This window comes from Catharus ustulatus, chromosome 13 (assembly GCF_009819885.2).
Source record: "Catharus ustulatus isolate bCatUst1 chromosome 13, bCatUst1.pri.v2, whole genome shotgun sequence".
Taxonomy (NCBI): domain Eukaryota; kingdom Metazoa; phylum Chordata; class Aves; order Passeriformes; family Turdidae; genus Catharus; species Catharus ustulatus.
The window spans coordinates 20,895,569-20,915,257 of NC_046233.1; the positions used below are offsets into that span (position 1 = coordinate 20,895,569).

At 44.3% G+C, this 19,689-nt stretch overlaps 1 protein-coding gene across 1 annotated transcript in view; it reads right to left on the bottom strand.

The window, feature by feature from the left end:
* Nucleotides 1–19,689, bottom strand: part of FBLN2 (fibulin 2) — an 83,197-nt gene that overhangs the window by 13,277 nt on the left and 50,231 nt on the right. Inside the window, exons 3-8 of the mRNA XM_033071180.1 lie at nucleotides 15,718–15,829; nucleotides 13,992–14,121; nucleotides 9,590–9,776; nucleotides 8,463–8,669; nucleotides 6,781–6,897; nucleotides 6,274–6,375 (exon numbers count right to left, since the gene is read on the bottom strand). Of these exons, the coding sequence (XP_032927071.1) occupies nucleotides 6,274–6,375; nucleotides 6,781–6,897; nucleotides 8,463–8,669; nucleotides 9,590–9,776; nucleotides 13,992–14,121; nucleotides 15,718–15,829 (855 nt within the window). The remainder of the gene's footprint in view (nucleotides 1–6,273; nucleotides 6,376–6,780; nucleotides 6,898–8,462; nucleotides 8,670–9,589; nucleotides 9,777–13,991; nucleotides 14,122–15,717; nucleotides 15,830–19,689) is intronic.

Here is a 19,689-nt window from a genome sequence, read left to right on the forward strand (position 1 = left end):
GCATCACTGGGACTGGATATGCAGGAACTCATGGAGACGAACTCTGATGGCTCAATCAAGTTTGTAAATTTGTATTTAGAGCTTTAAAGACATTTGATTTCAGCAGGTGGAGTAGTGGAAAAGTTCTTTTTAAAAAATCACTTGAACACAAGATTGCGGAGCATGGGACAATTAGGGAAGGAATATGAAACACCTTTAAAATGACATGTTTTGATAGGCTTGGATGAAATCATCTCAAATTCACGTTTTCCTTATGTTAATAATGAAAGCTAGAACAGCATGATGAGCAAATATTTAGAAGCGACAAAAAGGGGCAGAGACTGGGAAGAGACATTTTCTTGCCAATCTCCACAAAACCTCACACATTCCCAGCTCTAAATAAAGCTAAGAATTGCTAGAGCTAACAAAAGCCAAATGTGACCAGAACCATTACCAGTCCTTTGGCTGCTGTGTGCATGAGGCTGTTTTCATACTACACAATAAAGTATTGTTTAAATCAGATTTTCATTTTGGCTGTAGTACCTCATTCTCAGATAAGGACATCAGATGTATGACTTCCCCTGTGGAGCATGAAAACAGGAAAAGCCATTTGAAAAGATTTTTGTCTTTAAAAATGTGTCAACTGGTTTTCTAGCAAAGAAATGAGAAGGAGCACCAAAAAACTTTGTTCCTGGTATGCTCCAATAACTGCTGCTGTGCACTGAATTTTCCAAGACCAGCATTAGCTTGGTTACATTTAATTTCTCACTTATTACTATTTTACTTTTTTTTCCCCCTCTCTCTCTGTTTGCCATGGCTACTCTCCATATGCTGTGGACTTGCTTTGCAAAGCAGATGGTTAATCCACAGAAAGGTCCTGGCCATCCCCTGGATAGCTTTCTACCTCACCCACACAAGTTTGAGCTCCTCCACGGAGGGGCAGGTCCTTTGCCTGCCCCAAAGTTCTTACACACTATGTCCCCCTAATGCCTGTGCACTTTCCCAGTTTCTATTCATTACAGTGAGGAGTATTTTCACAAGTGATCCTGTGGGGGTAGCAAAACCTGCTCACATGCTGGGAGATGAATACAAGGTGCTGTAGTAGATCTCTCTCACCTACTTTAGAATTAGTTCTTTAAAATTTTTGATTTAAAAAACCCCCTATTTTAGCGAAAACCAGTAATGGATGGCCACTTAACAGCACCCAAAGCACTGCAAGACTTTCTGCTGGCTGTACCAGATCTGAGATTATCTGTTCTTGCAAACCACAAAAGGCCTCTCACATAAACAAACTCACAGCAGCACACTGCAGATCATGAGCTTGAATCAGTCCAGTACCACGTCAAAAGAGAAAATATGTTTGTCTGAAATATGAACCAAAGAGGGTAGGAGGCATTCCACATGATCAGCAGGTGGAATATTAAGTAACAGGCATAAAAACAGTTATTTGTGATTTCACAGAGGGGAAAGAAATCTAATATGATTTCATGTTTTGTCTATATTTTTGATTCCATTTTCAAAACTGAGTACTTGAAAAAATATGCAGACCTGTCCGGAACACATTTGAGGAAATTCAATTTGATGGAAACCGGCAGATTACAATGCAGAATTCTTGCTTTCAATGAAGTTTTGTGCACGTGAGACACTGACAAGCTCTAAAGCCTGACTGTGAGCTGGGCTGAGCTGCAAGGCTTAAACCCTGAGCTATGGCCCTACAAAGCTCTGCTCTCCTGCCCAGAGTCAGTCAGGACCTCTGTCAGTGCTATCAGTCCACCCGCCAGCCCATCACAGTCCCCTGGTCATTCATCATGCAAACATGCCTGGTTTCATTCCTTTTTCTAAACAAATCCCTAAAATTGCCCTAGAATCCAGAGTGCCCAGGACCTGTCTCTCTCCCATCCTGGAAGCCAACTCCACAAGTCAGTAAGATGCCTGACAGAGCACTGGGAATAGCAGCAGTTATGTTTTCAGTCTCAAACACAGTTAATTCCAACACTGGACCAGCTGTGGTATTCATCCAACCCAATTAAGGCTGTGAAGGAGGGTAAGATGATATTTACTTTCAAAAACAGGAAAAAGAGGAAAAATAACTCAGTGCTATACTGAAAACAAGTTACACAGTTAATTTTTGAGGAATCTACTCAATCTGTCTGTGTGGCAGCAACATTCATCACTTTATGTCAGCAAAACCAGAATGAACTGCAATCATGTAATAACTCTTTTTTTTCCAGATCTATTGCTGCAAACAGCAACACACACACCATCCCTTGAGCACATCTGTTGCATCCAAGAGCTGGCATTTTTGCAGAGGAGTATCAACATTTACCAAGTGCTATTTATTTCAATATGTACTTTAACATCAAAAACTCATTTTGATGCACCTTCTGTTAGAAAAGTGAAATGCAGACTTTTCTTGTGCTGCATCTGGAGTTTCTAGTCATTTTTTTTCTCTTCAAATCACCTCAGCTCTGTTTGTTTTATGGGACACATCTGTGCAATGCAGGCACTTTGTTATTTTGCAATCACCCACCCTGTGGTCCAATAATAAAGACACCATGTCCTGCTCCCTGTCAGGAGGGAAACTGAGGTGGCAGCAGCAGACAAGAGCAGAGCAGTCAGTGAGCAGTGGGTGGTGGGAATGACTTTGCCCGAAAGTCACAGGAAAAGCAGCACCCAGCCTGGCTCTTATCTCTGGAGAACATGGAGCTTCCCGCCCAAAGACATTTCAGCCTCTGCTGTGTGAGAGCTGTTTAAACAGCTGGTGACTCCTCTCTGTGCATGGCTGGCTTTTGGGAATCCTGGGTGTCTGCTCCCAAATGCACCTGAAATTAGAATCCCCTGCCTCTGACTAAAGGAAATTCTACAGATAAAAGATTATTCTCTGCTTTGTGGCTGTGCAAAGATTGTTCCTCCTGTCCCTAAAATATGCAAAGAGTAACATCATTAAACCAACAAGAATTTGCAAACTAATTACCAAAGGTTTTCTCCTGGTGTTTGGGACAGCTCAAGGTGAAGAACAAAAGCTGTCAGACTGGAAAAGGATACCCCAGGAGAACGAGGCAGCGAGCAAAACACAAACCACAGTATGCCTGTGGTTTTCCCCTTGGACTACAAAAATAGGAAAAAATGTTAAACATGGCAAATGTTCTGCTGGCATCACACATGGAGCAGAGCTGGATGGGAGTGGGGAGCACACCAAAAAAAGGAAGAGAATTTACGAAGTTTTATAGGTCATTTAAAAGGATACCTGTAAAAACTGCTGTGCCTTAGAGTAACATATAGAGGATTGGTGTTTAGTGAGAGAGAAGGGCTTCACAAATGAGAGCATGATAACGACGTCTTTGTTTTCATGAGTAGTGCCTGAGGTTTATCTGGTATCAGTCATAATAAAACTGTTCTAATGTCATGGGGCAGAGGCAGAACGTGAACCAAAGGAAGCACCTGGCACCTGCCACAGCAGCTCCTGCCAAAGCTACAGACACAGGCACTGGTTCAGTGTTAGAACACTCCTGGGAGAAGTGAAAAAGAACAGATCCATCCTCCCTGCACAGTCCAGGGAAAACATCGGGGGGTTCAGTGGCAAGAGTCAGGAGCAGAGCTTGAGGAGGGGCTGTTCCTGGAGCTGCCAGCCTCCCATGCAGGCTCCTGCAGCACACCCTGGGCACCTCCAGCACCAGCCTCAGCTCAGGCTGAGCTGTCTAATAAAGACCTCCTTCCTTCCTTCCAGTGCTATTGTCTCAGTCATTTCATTGAAAGCAAATAATTTCATTAGTTTTCCATTCTTACCAGTACCTCTGATTTCAAAATAAATAATAACAACTAAAAAATAAAAACCCAATATCAAGAACTTAAGGAACACGCAAAAGGTGGTAAATCATAGTTCTTCTCTGGATTCTGACACTGCAGTTTTCCTGCTCATGCCCAAATGCCACACGGTGTTTTTTAATCAGATGGGATCACAGAGCTTTAAAGACAGGAACAAAACCAAAGCTGTGGTGGTCAAAAAAACAATGTTAAAAATGTAGGGAGGAGGACAGGGGTGGAAAAGGGCACTGCATTCACACAGGACACTACAGTCATGGGCACTGATGGATCACTGGAGGTCTCCAGGTGCTCCATTTATCCAGGCAAGGCTGCTGCTCCCTCCTAATCCAGCCTCTAGAAAAGCATCCAAAAAAGAAACTATTTCACAGCCTCCAATCTGAGGCTCTGGCTGCTTGGAAGCAAATTAAATCCTCATAAATACACTTTGTAAAAAGGGATCGGTTTCTTACATGAAGTCAAACAGCAGGGATGACTCAGAAGAATTATGATGCATCCTTCACTTTCACACAAAGAAATTAATGCCAGAATTAACAAAGGACTCATGCAAATTTTAAAATGCCCTCCCTTTGAAATGTATCTTTTCCAGTGTCCACACTCACGCAGATTCTTGAGCTATATTTCTGAAGTTTTGTTGTTTGGTGGTGTCTGGAACTTGGCAATATTGAACTGTGCAAAGAGATCAGTTGCTCTGATCCCTCAGCTCAGTTTGCAGCCACCAGAGCTGCTGTCGTCACCACACCTGTGGCTCAGGGCTGCTGCACAACGTGATCTTCCCCAAGAAGGCATGGCTGGGGAAAAAGCCAAAGAGCACACAACTCATGAGGTGAAGGGCTGAGCAAATGGTACACATGTGTTTGTACTGCCTGGCTCTGAGATGTCGATGGAGGGAGGGCCAGAGAGCCTGGAGCATGGATGGTGTGGAGGCGTTGCAGAGCATGGAGAGCTGTGATGCTGTGGTGAATGGCGTGTGCCTCTCATCTTACCAACACATTTCCTATGCCTGTTGAGAATAAAGCCCTCTGCACACATCCCACTGGGGCTGACACAGGAGAATGATCCCAGTGTGTTCTCACATAACTGTCCGCTGGAACAAGCCTGAGAACCTGTGAGGCACTCATCCAAATCTACAGCAGCACGGGGCAGCCAGAAGGGAAAAACAGAACTCCATTAGAACAGCTCCTGAAATGAAACAACATTTCTTTCACGCCGGGGATGCTGAGATGAAGTGTGCTGGAGCTCCCACATCAGCACTAGGCTGTAATACATGCAGTGTTACACTGAAAATAGGGCTGGAATAAACCCTCAGAGGTCATTCAGTCCTTGCTCACACTCCTGTTTTTTTGTCATGCCAGAAAGAAACATCCTTAAAAACAGGCAGGTATTCACACAGAGACAGTGCACATTCCTTGAAAGAAACCTATTCCAGAGCACCACCACCCTCACCATCAGATCCTGACTTCAACAGAGATTACAAATGTCCCTTGCCAACACTTAAATTCACTGCTTCCACTGACAAATACAAATTTTTTCATTTCCTGTAGGAGAACGATTGCCTTGAAATGCCCCTTTTGATTCTGACATTAATTAATCAAATTAGCTTCCATCATACTTGAGTAAGCAGTGCACTGTGAATATTTCATCTGGTGATATTAAAATCCCATTTTCTTCACAGACTGTCTGGAATTTCATGAAAAGGATTTGTTATTCAATAAGGTCTAAGATTAAGAGCAATGTGGATCATTTGTGAGCAATTCTGAGCATTGGGAGCTCCTGCTTGCATTTCACTGTTATTGCTCCTTTACTTAGAGATTTATAATTATGTCACAGATCATTGCTTCTGACCCCCACACCCTCCCTAAGCAAACATATCCCTTATCACTACTCAAGAACATCCATTTAAAATTTCTTTAATGTGGATGGTGATGATGCAGTGTTGTAATTCACTGCTCATCACTGGGCAGGCCAGAGCTCCAGCAGCAAGTGCACACCTGGAGCTGGCCCAGCTCCCATGACACATCCTGCCTCAGCTGTGAAGCCTCCCTGAGCTCAGGTTTCCAAGGCAAGAGGAGCTTTGCAAACAGAGTAGGTGGCAGGACAGAGCTGTGCTCTGAGGGTGCCCCAGGGCAGAGAAGGTGCATATATCCTCCTGGCTGCTCCTGCTCCCAGCAGGAATGCTGCCTGTCCACAGCTGTGCACACAGAGCCTGCGGAGGAACCTCATGGGAAGAGAAACCACAAGGGCTGAAAAAAAGCTTGCAATGTCAGAAGAGAAAAGCACCGGCCCAGACTTGCCTCCACCTCGCCAGCTAATAGCCGCACTGTGCTTCAGGAAGTACCTGTGAGAGAGAACTGGGGCTCCTTCTGCCAAATGGTCTCTCTGATGGCACTGCAATTTCCAGCTCTGAAAAGGAGCAACACCCAGGGCTGAGGAATATTAACCATGGCTCTGTGGGGAGCCCAAAGCACTCACCTTCACAGGAAACCCCATCAGCCATGAGCGTGTACCCAGCCATGCAGGAGCACACAGCATCTCCTTCCACAATGTTGCACAGGTGCTTGCAGGGGCCATTATCTGCACAACACAAAATTGCAAAATACATCAGGACCCCCAGCACAGATCAGCTGCAGCTCCACACTGCCAGGCCAGCCAGGCACAATCCCAGCTCAGGCAAGGGGAATCAGCCTGTGACCAACCTGTCCAGGCAGCCCTGAGCACTGCTCCCAACCCTCCCACCTGCACTGCTCACATCACCCTGCTCAGCTGCACTGCCCAACCCAGCCTGAGAAGCAGCTGGGGAATTACCCTGGGAGCAGAGAGCAACCTCAGATTCCTCCTTCAGGTTTCCCCTGACAATTCCTCAGCCTTGTGCCAGCAGTAACAGATTAAAGCTGTGCACTGAAATCAGACTGGAGAAAGGATGAGAGGAGTTTTATTCTGTCCCCAAACATTCCTCTGCAGCTGACACCTCCAACGTACCTTTGCACTTGTCCTGCTCTTCCTGCAAGGACACCACGAGGATGGGCTGGGAGGGAGAAGCTACGGGAGGGATGGTGGCTTTGGCTTCCAGCCTGGTCACCTGTCCTCTGTCAGGGTCTGCAAGGCAAGGGAGCATCAGGGACAGCACCATCCCCACCAGACACCCCACAGCAAGGGGTGATCCCATCCATCCCACTCCATCATGGTTTGGAGAAGGAAACAAACATCATGGATACAGACCAGAGAGCCTGGCTGACAATCACTTCTGTAAAGTACTGCAATATCTGAATAAACTAGAAAGTGCTAATTTAACTTTTGAAACATTTGCTGTATTTTAAATACAATGGCTGTCTTTCATTTGGTATTTGATGGGAAAAAAACCCCAAACTCTAAATAAGCCTTTGACCTTATCCTGTCCATCCTATTTCAACACAGACAAACAACAAACACCTTTACAAGCACAGGGTACTTTGGAATGACTTTTGTACAGCCAAGTAGAAAACGTGACAGCTGGTGTCTGCCACTAATGTTTTCAACAGACAGTAATATTAAAGGTATCAGGAAAAAAAGAACTCTGTTACCTAAGAGTAACCCAGTTTATCAGTAACATCAAAGCAGAAGCCTAAGTCCATAAGGTTAATCTCTCCCTTAAGAGGGATGTGTTCTGTCCCCATGGAGTTCAAGTGTCACCTGGAGCAAAGTGTGAGCCCCAAAATAGTGACAACCTTATTAGGGTATGGGAAGAGTGATCTGCAGGAACATGACTTCCCACACCACAAGATGTTTCACCCAGAGCTTCAGCTGATGCAGTGCTGGGAGAAGAACAGCAAAGCAAAACCACAAATATGCCCCAGGTGAGCAACGAGGCCAAATTTTACAGTGCTAAAATAAGAACTTTTCTTTGCCTCTTTTGGATTAGGTTCCTTTCCCAGAATTTTAATATAAGCAGAGCAGACAGCTGCCACAGGAATAGTCAAATACAGTCTTGAGGTAAATGCTGTAACACCACATTGAGAAGGATGACATAGAGAATGCTCACTGCTTAGCTTGGACAGAGTATTGGAAGCCTAAGGAATTCTGTCATTGAATGGAAACACTGCCTTTGCTTGTTAAAGAACACAAAACACTTGTAACTGATATGAGGTTTCAACTTTCTGGGTTATCTGACTTGAAATCATGCCATTGGAGAACTCCACACATCAAAACAATTACAACACAATATACTTTCTTTTCCAGACTTCCACCACACTAGATAAATTTAGAGTTTGTTATCACTGAAGGATGTTAATGATTTTAGATACAAATCAAAGCTTGGGAAGCAATGCTGTCTGTCTGAACTAAGTTTATCTAAACTTATCTGAAGAAAATGTAACTGTGAAATACAAAATTACTCTGAGAAGAACAGGTATTTCTTTAAAAAATCTTTACAAATCCTCTTCTGGAAGGTGCAAACATTCTTGATTAGAAACAGCACTCTTATCTCATACCACCAAACACAAAAATAAGGCATACCTGAATTTCCTAAATTACCATTTTTCTTTACATTTTACGGTTTCTGCAGAACATGTCTATGCACCAACACCCACTGAAAAAAAACTCAGAGAAGCTGCAGGAAAACTAAAGAAAAGCTTGGCTGATGACTGCAGGTATAAAGATACTGCCCTTTGTGTCCTTTTTCTCACCTGGAGAGCAGCTGGTGCCGTCCTCCTGCAGGGTGAACTCTGGGAAACACGAGCACTTGTAGGAGCCCACAGTGTTGATGCACAGGTGCTGGCAGAGCTCCCCCCCGTAGAGCAGACACTCATCCAGGTCATCCCCAGGCAGGCTGTTGGACAGTTCAGCCTCACTGCTGATGGACAGTGCCTCGTGGTGATCCTCCCTCTCTGAAACTACAGCAGAACACCTCTGAAACTACAGCAGAACATCTATGGCAGCTGTTCTGGCCTTGGGACTGCACAGAATGGGGTGTGTGGGCACACACGGGAAGTCAGATCTACCCAAAGCACTTACTGCAAGGGTAAGAACAAAGGAACCCACCCTGGAGATAACACCCTTGTGCTGGAGGGCAACCTCCTTCCCTAAGGTTGCAGGGACAGGTATTTTACAGAGCCACTGGGAAACAGCCACAAGGGAGGTTGAAAAGCTCACCTTTCACATGACTGCCAACCCCATTCCCACTGACATTTGAACTAAGGTGCTGTGCTGAGCCCCATCTGAAATTGGCCTCACACTGAATTTCAAATTTCAGGAGAAGAAGTAGTCCACTTAGTTTGGAAACTTTCCAACATCCCAATTAGTTGGCTTCTCCTATATTAGCATTAGTAGCAGTCTGGGAGGCACTGAGCAGTGACATGGCTGTCCTTCCTACTGCCTTTAAACACCCCCTAAAGCTGGAACACCACCTGTTTCCACTCCTGACCAAGTCTGACAAGGCTTTCTGTGACATTAAAGTTAATCCCAAAGTGAGTTTCTTCGTTTTAATGGTGCAAATCTTGTATCTGGGCTAAGCAGATGAATGGGGATACAATTCAGCATCAGAAAGTCACCCCACGACATTTTCTCAGTCAGCTCTTCTTGAACACACGCAGCCAAAGTTCCTTGCTCAGTGAGGTCTCAGGTATATTTAAGGATGAGAAACATCCACGTGTTCTTTGCTTTTTCCAGCCTGCTTTAGGAACAAGGAAATCTATGCTTGGTCTGAGAGGAAAGCAGCCATGCTCCTGCTGCACTGCTCTCTCCAGCAGCTCCCTGGAGGTGTGTGTGAGGCAGAGCTTTGTCTGCAGTGTCTCAGTCACAGATGGACACTCACCCTTCTCAGGGGTCATCGTTGGCAGAGGCTCAGGATGCCGTTTGATCTCGGGATGCACAAAGTGATCCCCCCCTTCACAGCAGGACAGCAGCACATGACTGCAGGGGTAGCCCAGGTTGATGTTGGACTCACAGGTTTTCCCCTCGCTCCTCAGGCGCAGGCCCAGGCTGCAGCAATCACAGCATTGCTGCAAGACAAGGCAAACGTCAGCAACCAGCACGTGGAAACACTGAAAAAACTGACAGGGTAGTGGTGGGTTCCCACCCCTGGAAGTGTTCAAAAAATGTGTGGATGTGACACTTGAGGACATGGTTTAGTGGTGAGCAGGGTGGTGGTGCTGGGTTTACAGTTGCACTTGATGATCTTAGGGGTCTTTTCCCACCCTAACAATTCTATTCCATGATCTAAAACAGCTTCAGGGATGAGCCCACACACACCTGGAACTGATCTGCACTTTCCTAAGCAGTGGAGCATCTGGAAAAGCATTTGGAGTGTGGACAGTTGTAAATATCAAAGCTTTACTTGTGCTTGTTTTTGCCATTCTGCACCTGCACCAACGGGTCAACTGCAGCCACACAAACACAAAGTCTGGCTGTGCCAGTGATTTCAGCAACTCCACACGCCAGGAAGGAGTGGTGCTGCAGATCAGCTCCTCTCAGCTTATGCTCACAGGCCTTGTTGGTGTGTAGTGTGAACAAAAGGCATAAAAAAAATAAGACAGATCTGCACATCTTTGCATTAGACTCAAAACATGATCAGTTTGAAGCAATGTGACAGGAACTGGAAATAGGTTGCAGAGAAGAGGGTCAGCAGCATCCCAGCCCTGTCAGGTGTCAGTGAAGACTCTCCTCTCTGCACTGCTGCCCTGCAAACCTGTTCTGACCTTTGATTACCTGGCTGTGCTGGACAGCATCCTGCTGAGACTGGCTGGAGGGAGGCCAGGCTGTATTTGATGAGTTACTTTCCTCTTCTTTCCTTCCTCTGAGTATTTGAACAGCAGCTTTGCTGACACGTTCATTTCCCACCTCTTGCAGTTTGCTCTGCTGCAGGTGGCAGACAAAAACTGTGTGCTGTTTTACTCAGTCCCAGAGAAATCTACTGCACAGTCAGACCACAGAAGGACATCAGATAAATGATACAAGACTCAGAAAGTCCATGCTGTGGGTGCACAGTGCATACCTACCCAAGCAGAACAGCTAAGGAGCTGTGAGTCTCTGCTGCAGACATAACTGGGGTCGCACCTCAGCTGGAGAGGCCTTTGTGCATTTGGAGTTAAGTGTTCTTTCACCCCTTATTTATTTATTTGTTCATGTATTTTAGCTATGAATAACATCTGTTTCACTGACAGAAAAGCACAGTCTCTTTCCCAGTGCAGCTCCTCTGATAGTCATCCACTGACTGCAAGTTTACAGTGACACTGGAACTGTCTGTACTTCAGTCTGTTCAAATATTCACCCTGTGAAAAGGTGTCAGACACAGGACATGAGGGGCAGGATTCAAGCTGGCAATAGGAGCTCTGTCAACAGAAAGTCCAAGGACAGAGCAGTTCCCAGGAGGGAAATCCCTCGCCTGGGCAGATAAGAGAGGCAGTGTTGTGAGGAGTATTGAAATAGGGAGGGATCATTTTTCATCATTAGAAATCCTAGGTGGGCATTCCTATTAATCCAGAGCCTGTCTCCAGCAGGGAAATGCATCCCCTGCCATCTCAATGCTCAGAAATTCTTCTGCTGAGTCCCTTTTTTCAGGAGAGAAGTGGGGGTTTGTGAGCATTTCACACTCAGTGCACAGCCTGGCACGTGCAGCCAACACTGATGGCTGCAGCTCACATTTTATGGCCCTGCTTCCTAATCTGAGAAATCCCCAAACATCATAAACAGCAGACATTACTCTCATCTGCAAATATGCACAGCGATAAGGACCTCCCTTCACATGCCCAAATACATTTGTGAAAAATTTGCAGTATGGGCCTTGAAGAGGATGAATTATTTTGCACACTAAATAGGCTAAATTGTCTTTTCAAAAGAATATTTGAAAAATTAAAATCTAGCAATAATGAATTGTGGCTGTGCTAGAAAAGGAAAAATTTCTCTTCCTATCCTCCAGAAATCCAGAACCCTCAAATTAAAAAAATTATGGAAAAAAAATTCTGTTTTCTGCAATTCTTTTGTTTTATCTCAGTTTTGTCACCTTCAATACGCAGAAGTTCAACGTAATATATGTTTTTACTGAAGTATTGTAAAATATGCAGTATTTGCCTTGAAGACCCTGCCTTCTTTCAGTGATAGTTTGATTCACAATTTATCCCATGTGCAGGCATGACAGAGAGTACTGAATCAGTCATACATCTTTGGGCTCACATATTGTCCAGGTGAACAAAACCGTCTCATTTTCCAGTGGAAAAACTTGTTCGCTGAAAAGTTCCTTCTCAAGTGCAAAAACTGGAATGCTTCGACCTTCTGTTAGCTGCTTTTTGAACTTCCCAGGAATTCTACAATTGATTTAATAGCAGATATGACTATTTTTACCTTGCAATTGAGAAACCCACCTTGAGAACCATTCTTTGGCTCACAGCTTTCTTCCTTCCCCTCAAACCTTTCTTTGCTGGAATCCTGCATAATTGGATTTACCACGGTGGAGTCTCCATCCACTAGGAAAAATATCTAACCTGTGCTTTCTGTGTTAGAGTAAATAACAATTAAAGCACCATAAGATTAGGTTGATTTAGCACAGGCTGAACTCCTGAATCTGCAAAACCAGCACTGCCACATTTACCCTGAAGTAAGAGGTGTAAACATCTAAAATGCCTGAAGACCAACAAATGTTTGTAACCTGGAGGTAAAACCCTGGCTTTTGTCAAGACAGTGTAAATATCTTGCTGGGTTTTGGGGCAATTAATGAATCTTTTCACATTCCAGAGAAACTTTTTTATTTATGCCACAGCATTTACTAAAAGCAGACAGATCAGGATGTCAGCATCTTCTGCCAGATCCTCTCTGAAACAATGTTTAACCATAAATAAAATAAATAAATAATAAATAAATAAATAAAAAATAAATAAAATTAGGAAACCTTTCTTATAACACAAAGCATTAGAAAGCAGTACAAAATTGGATTATTTTGTATTACAGCAGTACATACTGTAATGCTAAAGTAATATGAAGTCTCAACAGTCTCATTATATATTGATTTTTTTTCAAGCAGTAGCTGGAATGACTCAAGAGCTAAACGAGCTAAATAGGTGAGCAAAGCTGTTCAGTAACTTTAATGTCTCAGATGGTTTATCTTAAAGGAAAAATCCCATTGGACCTGGCATGAGAAACCATTCCATGGGAGTATTTTGTCACTGGTTTCAGCTCAGCCAGGAATGATGGAGCTCTCCCTCCCCACCTCTGCCTGAGGAATGGTATGTGTAATCAGGCTGACTCCACAGCCTGGCTCTGCCTGGCATGCAAACAACCCCTGATGAAAACCTCAGAATAACAATTCTGTCACATTTCAGACATATTAATGTCCACTCCCGAATGCACAAATTCCCCTTTTACTCTAATGACAGACTTCAGACCCAAATTAACAGTGGTTCTGAAGATGACATATCAGCACAGCTAATTAAGCCTTAAACCCTGCAGTGGATGTCCACTGTTCTCTGCTTTCCAGTGAACAATTACCTGCGAGAATCTGCAATGCACAAGGACAGAACTAATCAGGTTCCTGCTGAGCCGACCAAGCTCCACTTAAGCTGAGCTATAGCTATGTAAATTATGATCAGAAGGAAATGAATTCTGAAAGGCACTGTTCTGGTGAAAACAGTACAAGCCAGATGCTGAACTGGTTTAAATTGGTTTGGCTCCACTGGTTCTCACAAAGCAAATCTCATTTATCTAAGTGGAGGCTGTGGCTCAGGATTTGTGATCTGTGCTGTCCATTAATGGTTTGCCTCTATTTATGAACAAAAGCTTCCATCATCATCTAAATGCTTGTTCCTCTAGTCCAGCATTGTGAAGATCTGGGAAACGGGGCTACAATTCAACACTGGAGCCAAGCAAGCTGTCCAGTAATGGGTTTCACATTATATCTTCAATTTAGTTTTGCCCCATCATTTTCTAAATTCTTCTACACTACAGATATAAAAACTAAAATGGACTTTTCAGCTACTTCCGAAGCAAGGAAGCAGAAGCAATACAGCCAGTTAGGTTTACGAAATGGAGATGGAAATCAATTCAAAACAACATAACTGTGAAGTTTTAAAGGGGGCTGCAAACTGAAAAGCAAACAGCACCATTTCACTGCCACATTCCTGCAACTTCATCTTTCCCGTGCCCCACAGTAAAGCAGGAGCAGACGCCTGTTGGAGGCAGGCAGTGAGGACAGCTGGCATACCTGCAGAAGCAGCAGAGGAGCTCACCTTGTAGGAGGAGCCAGCACAGGGGTCACTGTCCTCGGGACCACACGTGTCCCCGTCCTTGGCAGCGAGCATCCCGGCCAGGCAGCTGTTCTCCCTCACCGTGGACACACAGCACTGCTTCTGGGCAATCCTGCAAGGGCCAGGCCACCGCACTGTCACACAGCTCAGGGGCATCTCTGACATGCCCTGGAAACATCCCAGCACCGCCTAAACTATCCCACTTGGAACACCCAAACATGAGAAGAAAACTATGCTGGCTGAACAAGAACTATTCTTTAAATTAGTATCTACTTTGTATATCTATCCCCTGGATCCCTGGCAGTGCCCAAGGCCAGGTTGGACACTGGGGCTTGGAGCAGCCTGGGACAGTGGAAGGTGTCCCTGCCATGGCAGGGGTTGGAATGGGATGAGCTTTAAGGTCCTTCCAACACAAACCATTCTGGGATTTTGTGATTCTGCTTCTTACAATCTTTAGGTAGTGAGCTGGAGCAGACTCTTAGAAGCTGCAGGAAACGCAGGGCGCCAGCACAGAAGAGTGCCCTGGGGCTGGAGAGGGGCAGGGTCACCAGCTGTGCCCACTGGCACAGCTCCCAGTGGCAGCAGCAGTTTTTTGTCCTTGCTTTCCAGGCTCTGAGGCCACATACTTGAACATTTTTTTACATAAAATGTTTTCTTTAGACATAACGTTTATAGGTGGGCTTAAATCTTCAAAACAGGGACAACAACTGAAATTTTACAAGTAAGACAATTGAACGCCTGATCTCTTACTCCTTTAAATCCCAGTAAGTTCACAGGGACTGAAACATTTAGGATCTGGCTTTTTAATCTAAAACCAGCCTCAAATGTGCAGGTGCAACTCATTAATGTACTAGATTTGTACCTCCTTAGGCCGAGGCTGGAATTGTCAATCTGCCTTTACTTCACAGACAGTTGGTATGTGTCAGCTGTGTCACGCCAGATCCGGGGGCGGGGGGGGGGGGGGGGGGGGGGGGGGGGGGGGGGCCGTGATTTCGATCTCAGTAGCTTGTAACTTCAGAAAGGTGTGGTGATACTAAATTTGATAAAAGGGACTATGCTAAAGTTTTGCGATGCTCTAAATGAGGGATCATTTGAGAATGTGAGTCTGGAGTGAGTTTGTCTTCATCCCTCCCCAGAGGCTGCTCCAGACTCATGGGCAGGGAATGGGATGAACTGCAGCTCGTGGGGTGCTGGGTCCAAATCATCCTGCAACCATCCCTGTCCTGCTGTGCAGAGGGCACCTGGCTCCCTCCCAGACCAGGTGCTGCTGACACCAGCAGCAGGGTCAGGCGTGTGGTCACCCCTCCAGCAGAACCCGGGGCCACTCACACAGGACCATAAACACATCCCTTAATGACACTGACACAGATAATCACTGCATTTAGCACTTGCCCAGGGGAAGCCAAGCACTGCCCTCCCATTTGACTGCAATTCCACAGATGGGCAGAAAATGGGAAACAAAAATCTGTGCTCTGCTCATTCGAGAGACAAAAAGAAACCTTTAAAAGCTTTCGTTTACATTAGATTTTGGATAAATGGAGGGGGAAATCTTGGCTTTTAATTAGCCATGAGTATCGCCAGTCTACAAATAATTCAGACCATGAATGACACAGTTCCCAGTCTCCTGAACATCCCACGAATACATTCGATTTCTTCTCAAGGGCTACTTTTTATGCTAATCGAAAATGTTCAGTTTTACCTTACTTACCTGCAAATATCACCATCCATTCCACTTACAGGGATTTCTGTGCACTCCCCGTTGTCTATAGCCCACTGTTGGCCAGCTCCACAGCAGCTCTCAATCAACTCCTTCGTGGAACCTGTACATACACACAGATATTTTTTTTAGATTATTTTGTATGGAATGGATTGGATTTAACTCTACTTCTTAACATCTTGACATAATCAATCACCTGGTGATGTCTTTCAGGGGGAACGGCAGAAGGAAATTAAGAGTTTTACATGCTGGAAATGGCATAAATGGTTTGAAGAAAATTCCATATTTGACAACTCTGAACAAAATTCCTGAAAAATCATGCTTGGCCACTTGACACAAGTTCATTCAGTCATTATGCTGCTGTGCCCTCACTACATAGGCTGGGTTAGGACAGAATGCCCCAGCCTTGGATGGTTGAGCTGGCTTAAAAATACAATGAAAAGGGTTTGGGAGATCTAACTGTGGCTGTGAAACACTGGCACTAAGATGTAGTAAGAGAGATGGACATGGAGAATGCTACTCTAGTTCCCACATTTTTCTTTGTGGATTTCCACTGAAGGTGTAAATTTGCAGGTTGCAGTGAGATAGGATTTTGCTGGATCCTCTATACCTACTGCATAGACTTAGGGCACTTTCTTCGAGCCTTCAGGGAGGAACAGCCCAAACCCTCCCTAATGATCAAAGCCATTTGTGTCCCCCCACCCTGCCCAGCTCCTGCTCACACACTGGGGCACTGGCATCACAACAATCTGTACATGGCCCTCAGGCTATGTAATGCTTTCGTTTTATACAGCACATTAACAATCTTAAAATATCCTTGAGTCCTGAGAGCTGCATTAGGTGTAAGAGTTGCTCTGTGACATTGGAGGGTTGATCTGTGCACTTAAACTGGCAGGAAATACATCCAGTACCAGATAATTACAACACACTGCCATAAAACAGGGAAATTTTAACGTAATTTTAATTCACTCCCGCGGTGGAAACTCCATTCATTTTACCAAGTGCTGAAATACATTTGTTGCTCTTGCTGGAACATGAGAATAAAGCAGATTTTAACTATCTATATTGCAGTAATCTACATGATTTATTATTCAAATAAAAGCGAGTTACTCATTCCTCACTGAAGATTCAGTATCAGATTGCTCTACTGAAGTGCCATACTATTAACCAGTCATATTTGCAAAATATATTGCCTTTTGTTGTGATCTTATGAATAATTAAACGCTGAATGAAGTTATCATAAAATAAACAAACTACTGCATTTTATCTTCATCGGGAATTTTAAAAAATCTGGAGTAACTCATAACAGGACTCACAGATATTAGCATGGATTTATGATATTCTAATTCTCCATTAGGAAGAACAAATATATGCGACTAAATACACGCACAGGACTGAGGATCACAGAGCTTCTATGCTGGATAGAGACTTTCAGCTCTGTGTCTAACAGACTTGGAAATACTAGAACATTCAAACAGAACTTTGTTTATTTGGGGCTTCCATGATATTAACAGATTTAGAAGCAGATTTGCATCTGCTCATGGAAAACAAAGCAATTTTGTTTGAAAACTCTGTAATCCCGAGGTTTTTTTATATACTGTGTGAATCCTGGATACTTCCTAAAGTCCTTTCACAAACCATCTGCTAATAGATAATTTGCTATTTATAGATGTATAGATTTCTTCTTGAGGAAAAAAAAAAGTAATTTACATCAGGCTGCACTACAAAACAGCAGCAGTTTCCTCACTTGTTTGCAATTCAGAAACTCACCTCCTGCAACTGTCACTCTGCATCAGTCCCAAGATATGAACTACAGGACACTTTGGCCTAATCTCAAAAAACGGTGTATTGTCTTTTAAAGACACTTAGAAGTTAATTCAAATATTCTGAAAAACATTTTTCTCTCAGAGAATTTTAGTTCTTCCCTGCCTGTGCTTTAAAGTTGTCTCAGTGCATGACCCAGCCCTGAGCAGCAGTGGGATGGCCTCAAACTGACCCAGGGGGCACATCCAGGTTTTCTATGGCCACATGATAGCCACACAGCTTTTATATGCTAGGAATTTCAGCTGTCAGCTACAAAAATCTGCTGTGGGGCTGAGTGTGTATTTCAGAAAGTTTAGTTGAAGCTCAAACTGAGGAAAACACAGGTAAAGGCTAGTAAATTATTTCCTCTCACTCTCAGAGTGAACCATAAGTTTGTTAGAGCAGCGAAGGAGGGAAAGTGGATTTTCATACACTTTCCTCCCCTTTTTCCCTCCCAGTGTTCATAAATTATGCTTCCAGAGTGATAAATCATCAGCCAGCTCTAGAAGGTCAAGCAGGCACAGAATACCTCAGTTTCTTGCGAGAGCTTTTTTGACACTGAAGTTTCCCTGATTTCAGCTTCACCTGAATTTCCACTCAGACCACTTCACACCTTTAACACCGCTAATTTCATTGCTTCCTCCCATTCTCACTTCGAGTCTGCAGCTCAGCAGAACCTTTGCATCGCCTGAATAACTCCTATTATGCAAATGCCCATTCTGGAGCCAGCACTCCTGACTGAGCTGTCAGCAGCTTTATTCATCATTCCTGCTCCAAGTGGTTCTTTTGTCTAAGCAGAAAGACAGACAAACCTTAAGACATCACAATTTCCTCACTGAGCCTGGTAAAGCCCTGCCACAGGTGCCCAGAGCAGCTGCGGCTGCCCCTGGATCCCTGGCAGTGCCCAAGGTCAGGTTGGACAGGGCTTGGAAGGTGTCCCTGCCATGGCAGGGATGGCACTGAGTGGCATTTAAATCCCTTGGCATACAAACTATTTTGTGAGTCTATGATTCCTCACACAAAGGGAGCAGCAAGGACTAACCCATTAAACCAACCAACCCATCTAGGCCTCTCATCCACGAGTGGACAATTATTTCCCTTTCTGAAATTACTCCAGGAGCCATGACATTAAGGAGGCTCAGATAGTAACTTCAACTACAAGTAAGGCAGACACAGTGCAGGGACCTGGATAGAATCACTTGACTTCAGGCAGAGGTGAAGTTCAAGATTGGTATTAATGCCAAAACCAACTATCTATGAGCCAGGGAAAGCCAGAGCACTGCATAAATCACCAGAAGGATCAGGGTGTCAGGGCACCTACATCTCTTCATTGCTGGCTTTAATTCAAGCTGTTAATTGCTGGATCAGCACTCACATAAGAGAGAGGCAAAGGTCATACTCCCAAAACTGAGCTGAGCTCTTGCTGTTATGACGGAACTTCCTATTCCATTCCTACACCTGAGGAAAGTAGTTTATCTTCCCCAAAACCACAGTATTTACACTTGCACCCAGCACGCACTTAACAAGAACAGTTTGCTCACACTGGAGAAAAATGTTGTATTTCCTTATCAAGTATCTGCCTGACAACATAAAACCATGTATTACGAAAAATAATGACAAAACCATCACAGAACAACTTGGTGGAGTTTTTAAAATTCTGAAAAATAACTGTTTCCAATGGGTCTTTTTTCTGCTCCAATCTCTTCACCATTTAAAGCTCTAATAAATAAATAACAAAGTACTGTAGCTTTACCCCTTAACATGTTGTAATTTCTTATCTTACCAATAACCTGACAGGCTTTTTTGAATTCCCTCAATGAATTGCACCATTTAGGTGTGCACTGTAACATGTTCTCGATTTATCTGGGATGGCTGGGAAGACTTTTTAATGAGTAAGGTAAAAAGGAGAAGAACATTTATCTTGGCAAAGCCAGGGGAGGGGAGAATGACAGCACACCCCAGAGCCAGCTGCTTTCACTCCACACTGAGCTATCGCTTACATCATTGGGGCTGGCTAAGCCCTCCCCAGGACCTGTTCCCAGATAAATGAGCAGAAGGTTTTACTCTGTGCAGGTTCCTGCAGGCTCCTCTAAGCACCTCAGTGCTCAGGACGTGTCTGAATCTAAATCTCCCTGAAATGAGGGCAGTGCTCGAGGGTTT